Genomic DNA, 15,160 nt, shown 5'->3' with positions numbered 1-15,160 from the left:
TCACAAACCTCAACCTTCATAGCAATGAACAGTGAAGAGAAACATGCTACAAATATAACCTCTACAACCATGGTAAATAAATGAGACACATTCTTAAAATGAACATACAACAAAAGCAATAAACAGTGATCTCTTATAATACTCCCTTCTCCCTGCCCCCAAAAGATACTGAAATAAAAAAATATGAGAAATTGATGCAGTCCTCAGATAAGTGGAAAAATACAGAATCATTCTCTGGTGCATCATTATACTTTTAAGCTACTGTGTATATCTAGCAATTCAGCCACTCATCAGCCATTAAATTGCATTCTTCGTGATATTAGAAAAATCTCTGGATTCCAGTCAAAGCAAGGAAAATGCATGTGGATTGTTTTCAGTATGATTCAGTGAACATCAAACAAAAAGCACACTTGTCCCAGAGGGTTCTATGAGCATCAACCCACAAGCTTTGTTTTATTGCTGATGGCTTGCTGTTTTTGTTTTTTTTTTTTTCCCTTTGCTTTCTTTTTTTCTTGTATATTCCAGTCTTATGAGTTACAGCCTAATTGATACTGGTGTGCAGATGTGCTTTCTGAAAATCTGAAATATAAATATTTCAAGCTAGCATTGCAGCACATCTCAGAAAGTAAATTTAAAAGATTTTTTTGAGTGCTTGTAGATAACTGATAATACTGAAAATTGGACATCTGTGAAGGAGCAAATATATGAGATCATTTTATGTTTTTTTTTTTGTTTGTTTGTGGGTTTGTGTTTTTTGTTTGTTTGTTTGTTTGTTTTTGAGGTGGGAGCGCTGGAGTGTGGGAAGGAGGAGGATTGGTGATCACCTCTTCCACCTCTCACTTAGGTAGAACTGACAGAGTGAAATTACAACTCATCACTCTACATCTAGTAACAGTTATGCAGTCTGAACTGTTTAAATCAGGCAATAATAAAATTATAAAAGTGTGAAAAATGTGTTGGGTCAGCTGATCAGTACTAACCATACTAACCATCAAATCTAGAGTTAGACATTGACAAATTTGAACCTGTTACAAATATATGACTGGACAGTTTGTGAAAAAGACAAGCAAGTTCTATTTGAGGTACGAATATCTTTGCACACAAATAGAAAGGGATATTTGTGTTCAACGTGTTTGCCCATGTCTCTTAAAAAACTGGGAATCTAATAATTCTCAAGTTGATCTTCTTTTGAGAAGAAAGATATCTCCTTTGAAGCTTACTAAATAACATGAATTAATCACCATCCCAGGTGATGAAATGGGTAGAACAAGCATTCATAAATTCTTCAGTTTATGAGCCACACAGCACTCAGTAAATGCTTACAACAAGGGATTTATTAAATATTAATCTCTACTCCAACCAGCACCTTCAGGAGAAGCAGAAAAGATGTTATGCACAATCCAAAGGAGGACAGATCTATTTGCTTATGTTGAACCATATCTCCTTCAAGCCTGCACTGGCTGTATTTCAAAGCCAAGCTCTCAGTGTTCTCCCCAGTGCTTTCTTTCACCCTGACAGGTGCTGCATTGTTGCTGGCAGGCTAACAACCAGTGTTTTGGCTCAAGGCCTTCCTCAAGGAGGCTGGCATATATCCAGATGACGACAATACAACACCTGTACTAAGAAAACAGAAGTATACCGGATTTATTTATTTATTTTGGTACCGTGAAGAGCTTTCATTGTATAATCTTTTTCCATAAATGGACTTTTTTTTGGATGGTGGAGCATGGTCAGGTTTTAGATGCAAAATAGCAAAGTTGTACTGAAACACAAGACACAAAACTCCAAACTAAAAGGATCATTACTGCCCAATATATACCAAATTTGCTTTATTTAATATAATTGATATCAGGCAGTCATTGTCTCTCCTAAGTAAGTGTTGAATAGAATATTTACTTGAGGCTATGGAAGGGAAAAAAAAATGGAATTACAGTACATAATAGTACATAATAGTTCATCTACCTATCACCACATCTTACCTACATACTGTGATATATAACTCCTGTGAAGGTTTACTGTGCCATAATGGCAGATGTCATAGGAACAATCCTAGTTGAAGAGAAATTTAAATATAAGGAGTTTTCAAAACACTATTCATATGTTAAAAAAAAAAAAAAAAAAAAAAAAACAAGCAACAAAAACAAACTAAACAGTTCTTCTAATGAGAAAGCAATACCTGGAAATTTTGGATTTTATTTTAAAGCTAAAAAATCTAAATGTTTGTTAGGTAATTCAGCGGTACATGAAAGGCACACACACCAAGACTTACCAAAAACATCACATCTGAGAATGACAGCAGATCTGTGACCAGTTGAAACACTTTAATGCTGTAGTAAGACACATATTTTCATTCATTAAAAATATATGATATAAATCAAGTGATAATGTATTGTTAAATAGAAAATCTGGAGTATGCACAGATTTCACCATGATTTTGAATTACAGAAATCTTGACTTGCAGGCCCAGGCCACTGGCATAGATCTAGCAACATTTTAATTATTTTAAGACAGTATCACAAAGGTTGAAGAAAAATTCACTGTGGGCAAGTCCATTAAAACAGAGAAACTGTAGGTGTTTGATTGTGTCTTGTGTCTGGTTTTTTATTTCAATAATTACTTTTCAACATAAAAATCTCAAACTATACCTAAATTATAATCTTCTAAAGAAAACAAAATGTAGTAGAAAACAGGGAGTATAAAATATTGTGGCTTTACGTACAATGAAATGTAGATGTACCAGTGGCAGTAAGATTTTTAATAGATGACTCTATATCTCCATAATAAATAAAAAAAGGGAAACAGTCTAAGACCTGTACAGAGGAGACAATTTAGCAAGACTTCAGTGTAGGATAGTTTATTACCTAAACAGTATGTACAAACTCTAAACATGAAAATAATGCATAAAAGAAATCAGACTCTATTTACATTTACTTTTTCTTTTTTTTACAAATTGTTTTTACAAGAAGCATTTTTCTTTCTCTAAATAAAAGGACAGACTCATAAGACCCATTGTTTTGTATTACATACATAAATAAATACTGACTATAAATGACTGTTATAGGAACATAATTTCTACAGCCAATTTGGGTAACAGATAAACAGTTCTGTTACCTCTACTACAATATAATTAAGTAAAAAGGAAAAAATTTTACATATAGAGCTCTGTTAATAACTTTGTAAATTGTACCTTACTAATATATTCAGTAGAGGTAATACAGTCGTTACATTTCATGCCCACAACTGAACAATGAGTTTTGGCATGCAAAACCATATATAATCATTAACATCTGCAGGTATTCATTTACAATTTTTTAAATAAAGGGTTTCCTTAATTATTTAAAACTACATGCAACAGCTTATTAGCATCATATTCCTGGTTACAATGCACAAGTTTGCATAACATTATTTTTAGTCATGGATGTTCACAGGTACTGATCAAAAGGGTAGGAATATACTTGGCACATAGCATAAGAAAATGAATTAATAAATAAGTCAATATCACAACTACATTTACATATACACACAAAAATAAAAATTTCTATGATGTTGCAGTATACTTCCAACCCACTGACTTCTGTGCATATGAAAGTTTTCTTTTCTGTGCACCTCCCTGAATCAGTGCTTGCTTATCTGAAACTACATGACTGCAGTAGGGAATACTGGGATGAAATTATTGTCAAATAAATTTACTCAGTATTTAGGTTTCTATATGTTTCTGCTAATATAAATGGTAAAATTCCCATTCACGTTAGCAATCACTATTTCTTTGATTTTGTTTGTGACTGTGCCAAACATTAATGTCAATGTTAGCACTGCCACACCTCAGCTCTTTCTGAAGCCACTAAGTTGAAGATGCCAAACATTTCAGAAGGCAGACCTCTTATTTATTCTTCACGTGACGAATTCTTAATGAACTCAAGATGTTACACATAGTAGTACAGCACAAGTTCTGCCTCACTTGAATTTCCTCTCTATAAACAACTAAAAACTGTCAAAAGAGATATAATCAGAACACACCATTGTCTTCTTAAACAAAAATCCCCAGTGAACAAATAAAAAGCCACAAAGCAGATAACAAAAATGGCATATAATAATTCTTTCAGAAATACAGATAAACAAAACCATCACGAAGCCAATGGACAAATCTGTCGGAATCGTACATAAGAAATAATACATTAGTGTAAAGGTGCAGAGTACCTAAAAGCATCCCAATATCTAAATTAATTCTGTATTATACAACATCATTAGACAAAATAAATCTTTGACTAGTGAATCAAGTAGTGAATTACAAGTCTATTGCTGAATTAAATGTTTAATGTGATTTAAGCCAGTAAGGACAGTAACCTGTACAATTCAGCAAACAAGGCTTTATGAATTAGGCACTAGCAACTTTAAATCAGTACTGCTAAATTCAAAGAATCATCAGGAAAAGCACTCATTGCTGTGATTTTAGCATCTATGCATGAGCCTCACTGATTTATTATATTTTATTTTTTATTTGGAGGATCACTTGAAAGGTGAGTTGATAAATTCATTTGTTGAAGAAAAAATAAATTTACTTCTCATAGAACCTTGTATAATTTCTAATACAATTCTACTTTATCAACTGGTGGTTTTTTTTTTTTTTTTTTTTTTTATGGAAACAGCCTCCATATTCTTTTAAAAGTATGTTACTATTCTAAAAGTTGAATGTTTCAAAGAAACAGACATCAGCAAACACTAACAATTTTGAATCCTCAGAAGAACAAGGCTTCCACTCAGCAATTAAGACTAAGGATACGATCACTCAGAGCTGCTAACTTCCAATTTATCTCCAAGTCAGGTTTAGCATCACTGTAATAAAAACTGACATCCATGTATCATGACACTATGGATACAACATAATTTCATTAACATTAATCAAATCACTACAGAATTACTCCAGCATAACTGGATTAGATTCTGATGGAAAGATTTCGACAGAGGTTTTTAAAGAAGCCCAAAGTATTACCCTGATCCCACTTTAAACTATTCTCAGCTAACATCACAGAGATCCTTCTATCCGTACTTTACGTCCTGCACAACCTAAATGTCAAAGCAATGCTGCACACAAGTTCAATTTATACAGTTTTTTCTTTGAGCAGTCTTGTATACATTTTTACCCCTTGAAAAATCTGAGACACTGGCCTTCTTTCAAAATTGAAAACAAAACTATTACCCTACAGATCTGATTAAGAGTTTACCTGTTAACTTGTTAATATATTTTGAAAGAGAGGAGGTAATAGAGTGGCAGAGGAAGCAAATAAAAGCAACTCAGCATTTAATATTTTTGAATCAACTGTCAAAGTCCCAAATGATGTAGCAATAGAAATTTTCTGGAAAAGTTCATGGTCATTCAGTGTGTATTAAAAAAGACATCAGGAAAAACAGAAAGAGAACAGGGAAAAAAAGAGTACTTCCACAGGAAATACAGAAACGCAGCAAAACTAGAATGAAAAAATGATCAGAAATTAATTCAGTCTCTTTCACTCTCTGTAGTGTTACCCCATATGCACCCAAAAGTTATACATTTCAGTATTGACAAATATGTATGATTATTTTTTTAAGGCTCTACTGTAGGAAGCGTAATTGTTATCCTCATTTTTCAGATATGTATTTCTTCGTCATGGAGCCAATACATTCATCCTTCTGTTCAAAAGATCCACGGGGAAAAGAGATATGTGCATCAAAAGACAGAGAAGCCAAGAAGTAGCTCTACAACTACTTGAATAATAAATGTGCCTCAGAATTTCCATTTTTAAAATGTTAACTGTTGAAGTTTTAGATAGAAAATTAGAATTTCTTTTCAAGTTAACAACCAAAATTGTAAAGATAATTTTTCTAGGATCTATAAATAAATTGTGTTAATCATCACTAATTGAAAGCAATTGTATTAATTGTCATTTACTTCTTTACAGTGAATGGAGTATCAACGTTGTATATGACTGTTAACTCTATTAGTATAAGATCTACATGCAGAAATGTTACTTCAGAAGAGATGGTTGATTATGCACATGTACCATCATTCTCTTCTGCAGTGATGCTGCAGTTATTAATTCTTGCTTATTTAAGGGGTTCTGGTTCTGGAACTTAGTTTACTTATATGTTTATTTCAGACAAATAGGTATTTTCTTCAAGAGCAAAATACACTAGGGTTTAAACTGTTGAAAGGCAGAGCTTTAAGTAAAATACATCACTTAAACATATTGATGACAACATGGCCTCTAAGTGTTCAAAAGTATGTGTACATCACAGGAAAACCTCTCATATAATAACATTGAAGCCACTAAGAGAAATAACTGTATACACTTCACTGTTTCAATCTACTTTAAACACAAAATACAAAAACATTATAATCAACACATTTGATTTTCTCCAAGATGTTGAGTTTAATGCAATCTTCAATTTGTTGAATAATGGTGGTACTGAAATTGTACTTCTTGTATGCTTCATCCTGGCCTTGGTAGAAATAAAATTCTTCATGACTAAACTACACAAGAGTAGAAACAGATTGTACAGCGTGGTAACTTCCACTGGAAAACTGGATTCTTTGCTTCTGCAGATGTGCCTTTTCCTAGCCTCCACTTGGGAGCTCAGTTTTTCTCTCAGTTATTTGTATAATCATCTTAAACAGTTTAATACTTTTCTGGGGGTGGTTTGTAGTGGTGAGGATGATGTTGTTTCAGATGAGGTCCTAAACAAAAGAAGAGTATTCAGATATGAAACCCTGAATACATAATACAATCATTTATCAGATTTTACTGTAAAGGCTTCTTGAGCCCTTCAGCTTGCAAGCCTTCAGCTTATAAGTGAAATGTCTGTGCTGGCAATTATACACATATTGAGTCCAGACATCTTTCATGCTTGAAACCATTAAAACTATTAAGAAGTTTGTACAGCTTTAGAAATATGGTCAGGTAATAGATATAACAGACCCTCAAACAGTCTAACCTAAGCAATTCCGTGTGTAAGTAGTATTTGTAGGAGAGACCGGCTCTGAATCCTAGGTACTATCGGCATTAACCAAAGAGCTGTGTTAGAATGCAATGATAAATGTAAGGTCATAGAAAATGAGTAAGAGAAAGTCTGCGTTTGATTGCACCAATGCTGATGGACAATAACAAAGAAAAAAGCAATACTGTCATGCATGTTACGTTTATGGAGTTCTACTAGATCTAATAAAGATTCTAAGACTTGAGCAACCTGTTTATTTGTGTAGAAGTTTTTCAACACATAACCACACGCCAAAACACTACTTACTGTGGGGTAAAAATGGAGGAAGATCAGGTGTTCGGAACAATTTTATAGTAGCTGGTCCTTCCCCACCAGTTGTCAACACTTGAACTTCCAGTCGGTATAGCATTGATGGCCTGAGATTGGGCACGGTGAGTACATAATGATCCTAATAAATAAATTACATTAATTCTCTTAGAATCTAAAAATAAAGCACAGTTGCTCTACTCACACAAATCAAAGTTCTATTACTCTCAGCACTCACAAATTATTTTCTTAGAAATTTGTAAAAAGGATTTAGCGTATGTATTACATATTCTTTTTTAATAAAAAAGTTCATTAAATACACTTGTTTTTATTTTACGTTTTTCTGTAAATTCTACTGAATGGGAAATTAAAACAATGCAATTTTCAGGGCTAGGCCCCCTGCTGGAGCTAGTGGTGTGGCTACACTGTTTTCAGCAAATTTGCCCCAGATTACACCATGAAGATCAGCTCTTCTATTCCCATTTCTGGCATATAAAATATCTGTACTGTCCTTACTTTTCATTGCTCTGTATCTCTGGTCACTCACACTTGTGTTAAAACTTTTGGAGTAACTTTATAAATGCTCCATAATAGAAATACATCTGACTAAGGAGGACATTCAGGAATTGAAGTCCTTTATTTCAAGCTAAAAAAGGAGTGAAAAAGCACCCTGTAGTCCTGTTCCAGGGACAGGACAGTGGGACAGAGACACCGGGCAGTGCACACAGAGTATGCTCATTCAATCAGACAGAATTTGCATGGCAAATTGTTCTGGAAAATCTTATGGGCTGTGAGAAAACTGATAATTTGCTATTCCTGGCAGTTCAGAAATCTAAGGGGAAAGGCAGAGGTAAAAGTGGAGCTTTATGCCAAATTAGTGTATATACTTAGATGAGGCTACTCTTAAAAACCCTTGCTGAAGCTCTTCCATTGCATATAAAATACTCAGTGAGAAGAGAGATAAACACCTACGTCACATTCATACATTCACTTTGCTCTTTTAGATGCTCCTTGAACATGTGCACTGGATGCACAATTACAAAACTTTTAACAATTACAGATGGCCAACAAGAACGAATGAATGATCCTCACCATGAAATACCCTACACTATGGTGGTCTCTGAGAGGGAGAAGATACTATTTCAACTGAATCAAGTGTTCTGTGCAAGTTAACCAGGTGCTATGAATAGATGAATACATATGGTGTTAAATAATTAAACATACGAAATCTCCAGACTCTATAGTAACAAAATCAGAGAAAAACAAAGATAAGCAATTAAAACACAACGTAAAGGAATGTTTTAAATAAAACATAATATAATCCCAGACCTAACTGAAACAAATGCTTAAAAATGAAATAGTATTAATGAATAAACCGTATGCAAAGCAAAAGAAATTTTAAATGAAGAATAACATCCTATGGCCTGTACTTCACTAAGGTTGTGGTCTGCATTCTATTGTCTGTGATGGAGTAACCTCTTCAAGATAATCCTGCAACATGTCCTGCTGAAGAGATCAAGGATATATATTCTTTGTGCCTCTGCTTCAGACTGTAGATTGAGCTCTGAATGAACTGATGCGGATCTCATTAACTGTACAAACATAGAAGAAAATAGCTCGGCAGAGCGCATAGCAGCTTGATACATAGTTTTGGAGCATCTGTGGTCAACTTTGTTACTCTTTGTTACTCTGCCTGAAAACTGGCTTTGAAATTTGGCCATAGCCTTAGGGCAGTCTGGAAGAAGATAAAACTGTGGGAATCTTGTTTTGGACTTTAAAACATGTGTTGAATGTAGGATGTGTTCAACACAACATTTTATTCATTCTTTGATGAAACAAATGTTGTGAAAAGCTTTTAGGCAATTCTGCTTGTGACACAATTGCCTTGATCTATCATGTCTCTAAAGTGCAGGGAAAGGCTCCCAGCACTGTTAGGAGACTTTGGATCAAGGCCAGCTGCCTAAGTCCTTTTGTCGACCCTGTGGATCTGGCAATACAGACTGAAAGAAGTGCTCTTCACTTCTTTCTGCCAGAGAAGGAACTGAAATAGCAAAGACCATATTAAAGCTAAAAGGAGGAAGAATTCAAATTAATTGTTCTGATACTTTCAACAAACAGTGAATTCTAGTTCTCCTTCAAATTATTTGTTCGTTGAACAATAGCAAGTATTCACAGCAGGGAAAGTGATTTTTATTTCTCTTAGAGAAACTCAAAGGAAAAAAAGCAATACTTAATCCATGAAATTTATTGACTTGGACACCAAATAATTAGTAAAACTACAGTAATCACCACGTTGAACAGCCTGATCATCAAAAGAAAACAAAAACTATCTACTGCAATACAGATGATCTTTTCTTCCCTTCGGGCATTTCTTAGATAATCGTTTCTAGTTTGACAACTGTGCATATAAAATTTTTTGATGTGCAATCGAGAAGAGTAGCTGTGCTTTGTATTTCTAAGGAGGACAAAATTAAAGCATCTCCTGCTCCAACTTGCCTGCAGAGAAGGAAAATACTATGTGTGACATCTTCATTATCACTAAAAATAAAAATACGCCACATATACACACAGTTATGAAGCCACTACAAAAGGAAACGAATGAGCAACTTACTGCTGGCAGTATCTGTGACTGTGAAATGATGCTGTTGGGCAAGCTATTCTGTCGACTTTCTGTGGTTACTTCTGCCCATGTGACTTGAAACCCTGTCATGGGCTGGTGAAGGACTGTCTTAGACACCTTCCAGGAAAAATGACCAGTGATGTTACCTTCCTGAACAATGAAAGACGCAGATAGATTCTCGGGTTTGGCCAACACTTTGGGTAGAACTGGCACTATAAATTTGGAAAGCAAAAAGATAAGCTAAACTTTGAGAAGTAATGGTCAATAATATTCATTTAATTTCACAAACTGAGGTCAGACAGAGCTCTTTTTTTGTGTTACTCGGGATCTTTACACGGTTCTGCCATCGCATTTTCAGTGTTAGCAAAAACCTATCTTTGACATATTCCATCAGCATTCTGGGTCAAGTTCAAACTTCAAATCAAATTCTATCAACCACAGGTGACAGGTAAGAAAGTATATGCCATGTAAAACTATAAATGCTTCATTGATTGGCAGCCATCCTGGCAGTTCTCTGTATTTCAGAGTATCTAAGCTGACTTCTGAGACGAAAAGAAAACCCATAACATATCACAGAGCTCCATTATGTAGGCAAAAAGTAAAATTAATGCTATAAAACTGTACTACAAGTTAATAGGCACATTCTGGCTAGGTGAAACTTATGCCTGAGCTGCAGTTGTCCAGAAAGAAAATTATAATGTTGGAATTTTTCAAGAGAAGTGAGCAGGAAATTGTGGCCATTGACAGCAGGATTCTGAGGTGAGCCACAGAGCAGTGAGAGGCAGTGATAATTCAAAGTGAGAGGGGCACTCTCTTGCTGAAGATAGAGGTGTCCAGACTTGCCTACTCAAAGCTATGGCTGGTTGAAGTAGGTGGCTGGATTAGCTGACATTAGAGATCCCTTCCAAAAAATTTCTCCATCATTCTGTGATTTCAAATAACCTTTCAGCCATACCTTGGATTGTGGCAACGCTGTCAAAGGTATGATTGTCTCTTTTTGCTACGTTAGAAAAGCATTAGCCTAAACTAAATCAAACTGAAAAAGCAGCTTTGGAGCCGAGTACCAGAACATTCAAAAGATAGATCATGCCATTGAATTGAATTAACAGTTATTAACAGAATTGAAATAACAGTTATCATTCATCATTATAGTGAATATAACTGGGAAGCTTTTCCTCCTTACATAACAAAAACTGTGTAATAGCAAATGTCATCATATGTTTATAAACAACCCTCTAAAATTATAACCTAATAAACACGCAGCAACATGGTAACCAAAATCTATGCTGCTTTGTATTTTAGTTGATTTTTCATGTAAGCATTAGTCATCTTTTTTGTCGTTCTGAATCTTTCATATTCCACTGCAGAATTGCTTTTATATACTTTTTTTTTTTGTGATTTTAAGTGCATTTGAAATTATTTGGCAAATTCTGCAGATTATGCCTTACCTTCTTCAGCAGCACAATTAATGTGCTTATGGGTTTTTTCTTTAAATGCAGAGCAAGGTGGGGTGACAAAGAAAATACTCTCAGCCTTAAAACGACTTTTAGATTTTGCAGGTAAAACAGTTACTTTATATTTGCATGAAAATGACAGGTCCTTCAGAATCATGTAGTTCTCCTAGAACAAGAAAAGCAAAAGAGAACATGATGCAAACAGATCCCTATGAAAAAAAAATAAAAAAAAATAATTGAAAAATGAGTTTGGCAGATGATGAAAAGTTTTCTCCAATAAAATATTTTACTGACACAATTAACACATTCCAACATGGCTTTTCTCATAGAACAAAGCAAACATTACTTACATTATGATTATTTTCAATTGTAAAACAGTAAAATACATTAGCGTGGCATTCAGAAAGGTCCATCCTTTCTACACAGCTCCTTCACCATGCTATATGAATACATCTAACCTACAATAGTTAGAACAGTCTCCTACATAGTGGCAATGAGGTAGCAATGTGAGGATATAAATACTAATTTAATTAAATAATTGTTAAAAAGATGAAGTAAGTTGCTGTAAATGGCAGACTCCATCTACATTTAGCTTTTTCTAAATGCATCAAAGTTCAGCATGGCACTGTGAATCAATTATTTTCCTTTTTACTATGTTAACTACTTCTGTCTTCTTATCAGGAAGGTAAACTCCACAGCTGAATTACACAGTGAAATTCTCCTTTTAAAAACGATAGAAAAATAAAATTTTACACAAAGTATAATTGTCATGGTAACTTCTTAATGTTGTATAAAGTATGTTTGAAAATCAATCTGAAAGCTTAAGCACAAATCAAACTATGACGAAAAGAAGTTGTTTTTGTGTGTGTGTGTGTGCATGCTTTTTTCTGAGAAAATGAACAATAATGCTTTCTTGGCTAATGTCTCAGGTCTTTGATGGCCTTTTACATTTTTCTTTCTCTTTGGAATCACTAATCTCAAATATTTTTCTGCTTCACACCAACTTTTTTTGGAAGTTAATCCCAAACTACATTAGCTAAAACTTCACGTGGAAGGGCATTTTCAATGGGACACAGAATGGGCTGAGAATGGACTTCATTCCTTATTTCCTACCTACTACTCTAACAGGTTTGACTCCTCTTTATAATTCTAACTGGGTTGGTTCTACTTTTATTGTAAGAAAACAAAACCAAAGTACACGTTCCATTCCTTTATAAGTGACTGCAATTTGATATTTGCTAAAGATGCTGGTGCATTTATGCAAGACTTCAGGTTATCCTCTGTAGCCATTGTTTCTCATTCACTCCTTAAAGCAGGTACTTGCTAGTCAATTGGAGTTTTGACTAGACTTACTGAGGCTTCATGTTCACCTACATCTCAAAATGCACTCTGAAAATAGCAAATTGTCTAACTTCAAAGTCCATGGACCCTGGACGAAAGCCTAAATGCTCAGTACCAGAAGCCTAAGTTCTTTATCTGCTTTGAATTGTCATACTGATTATCAAACCCTTTGTAGCAGCAGATGTCTTCTGATTACTTGTAGTAAGAATGAGCCCGCATAGTTTTACAAAGTAATTGTACAAGTTGGTGTAAAATGATAGAAAAGAAATAAATGTAGTAATCCCACAATGCATTTGGCCAGATACAAGTAATCTTTCCTGACTTCTAGTGGAAATAAACTTATTAAATACAAACTTTCTCCTAAGTTCATTGACCATAACTAGACATACTGAGACTGTTCATACCATTATATCACAATCATTTTTTTAATCTACCTCTAACATTTGTCTTGCTGACTTCATGAGGTAATAAACCTTACAAGCTAACAGGCTCTTGCATGAGAATTTTTTTCATTTATTCTAGCTTTATAAGATATTAACTGTACTGAATTGATCTGATAGTACAGGTCAAGGTAAGAAGAAAGGATGAGTTATGTTTTATTTCAGTACAAAGAATCCCCTGCAATATGTATTTGTCCTGACATGTATTTACATGGAGTTTTTCTCCTTATCCAACATTCAGATTTAATATCTAGTATTTTCCAACTATTGTATTATTTTCTAATTCTATCATTCTTCTCAGTTCTGAAAACCATATTTGTGTCTAAAAAAACTATGCTAGTTCATAATTGCTATTATTACTCTTCAGTATTTGTACTTTTCTAGACACCTAGTTCTTATTATAAAACAAGCTGTCTTCTATCTGCTGTAGAAGTATATATTAAATCTGTTTGCCTGCTAATGTCTTCTGAATAGCACCACCATCACCAACAAAAAAATATTAACCTAGCTTGGATTAAAAAAAAAAAAGAAACAAACACAAAAACAACTCCAGATGAACCATTTCTATCTTATGTAAGAAAAAGTATAAACCAAACTGTGTTTTGTTGCAGAACAATCCTTTCTCTTGCACCTTAGGAGCTATTCAGAGTCAAGTATAAGTCTGAATGAAGACTTACGTAAGTCAGCTCAGTTACTTTCTCAAGTCCCTTGGTGTCATTGTGTGCACAGGATTCCAGTAACGAGTGGACTTGGAATTGATTCATGCTGATATCTAAATGGGTCAAATAAAGAGGAAAAGACATATTATAATTACACCTTCACAACTGCAACTTTTTCTATCTTGTTTGGATATAAATAAAGTATTCTAGGGCTACTAGTTCCTCACTTGTCCATAAGCTCTCATTAATAAAAATGAACTATTATACATTCATAATTTAAACCATACATCTAAGAGGAATAACTTTAAAAACAGAATTGGCATTTTCAGAAATGTAGGCATCTACTGATGTGAACATTAAAAAAAAAATCTCAATTCTGTTTCTTCTAAGCATCCTGCATATGATGGGAATGACCTTGTGCCCATTGCTTGACACTGTTTATATTGTCAGAGTGTTGCAACACTGCTCACTGGCAGTACTTGAGAAATGTGTGCCTGGAGGTATGTGAAAATGTCTGCCAGCCGCTGAGATTTTCCCTTTCAGAAAAGGGAATTAGTTGCCATTTAAATCAAGGACAAAACTTACATAAATATCAGTACTATAAACTTTCAAGCAATTTCCAGATCTTCATTTTTCTGAGATCCCTACAAATAATTGTATTGTAGTAGCCATTGTATTTTACAGTTGCTTTTCTCAAGACTGATTGCAAAAGAAAGTGAAAGAAAGGGCAATTAAGAATTAGACAAAAGAAGAAAAACTCACCAGATACTGACAGTACATCCTGTCATTTTTCCGGATTTAGTTCTCCTTTGTCTTTATGTAGGAGATTAATAGTAGCATGTTTGTTACTATTAATTAACTTGGTACGACATAGCCACTAATACCAAATGCCTGATTGTGTGTTTCAGAAGTGAAAACAAATATCTGTGATGCCCTTAGAGCTGCTCTGGCATTAGACTGCTACAAGCAAGTGGGATGCAGAAGGGAAGGATTATAAACTAAAGAAATAACTTGCTGCTTTGTGATTGTTCCCTTCCATTTGAAAAGTAATAAATAATTGGATGTGCTTTCACTTGCCTCTTGGTTGCTGGGCTTTCCCATTTGTTATGCTTCTTTGATGAAGACACAAATTCACAGTACATTTGGAAGCAGGTTTCATCTGAGTTAGTCTGTTTCTATTGCCTATCACCTGTTTGTGTCCCTCTCCTGGGACCTGAAAGCAACGCACTGCTATATTACTCCTGCTATGTTAAAAATGTACATTTCATGCCACATGCACACAATGAATCTGTTACTGATAGCATATATTTGCTGATAATCAGAACTTATTATTTTAAACTATCTGCATGTAAGTTGTTCTGCTCTTTG

The 15,160-nt window shown here is 34.3% G+C and overlaps 1 protein-coding gene across 1 annotated transcript in view; it reads right to left on the bottom strand.

Moving 5' to 3' along the window:
- Window positions 1-2,838: 2,838 nt before the first annotated feature.
- ANOS1 (anosmin 1) overlaps window positions 2,839-15,160 on the bottom strand; it is a 136,023-nt gene continuing 123,701 nt past the window's right edge. The window contains exons 10-14 of the mRNA XM_085212661.1: window positions 13,811-13,905; window positions 11,347-11,518; window positions 9,890-10,110; window positions 7,279-7,420; window positions 2,839-6,712 (exon numbers count right to left, since the gene is read on the bottom strand). Coding sequence (XP_085068787.1) covers window positions 6,654-6,712; window positions 7,279-7,420; window positions 9,890-10,110; window positions 11,347-11,518; window positions 13,811-13,905 — 689 coding nt within the window. The 3' untranslated portion in view covers window positions 2,839-6,653. The remainder of the gene's footprint in view (window positions 6,713-7,278; window positions 7,421-9,889; window positions 10,111-11,346; window positions 11,519-13,810; window positions 13,906-15,160) is intronic.

This window comes from Meleagris gallopavo, chromosome 1 (genome assembly GCF_905368555.1).
Source record: "Meleagris gallopavo chromosome 1, MGAL_WU_HG_1.1, whole genome shotgun sequence".
Taxonomy (NCBI): domain Eukaryota; kingdom Metazoa; phylum Chordata; class Aves; order Galliformes; family Phasianidae; genus Meleagris; species Meleagris gallopavo.
The sequence above is the reverse complement of the archived record's forward strand: the minus strand, read 5'-3'. Positions and strand labels throughout refer to the sequence as shown.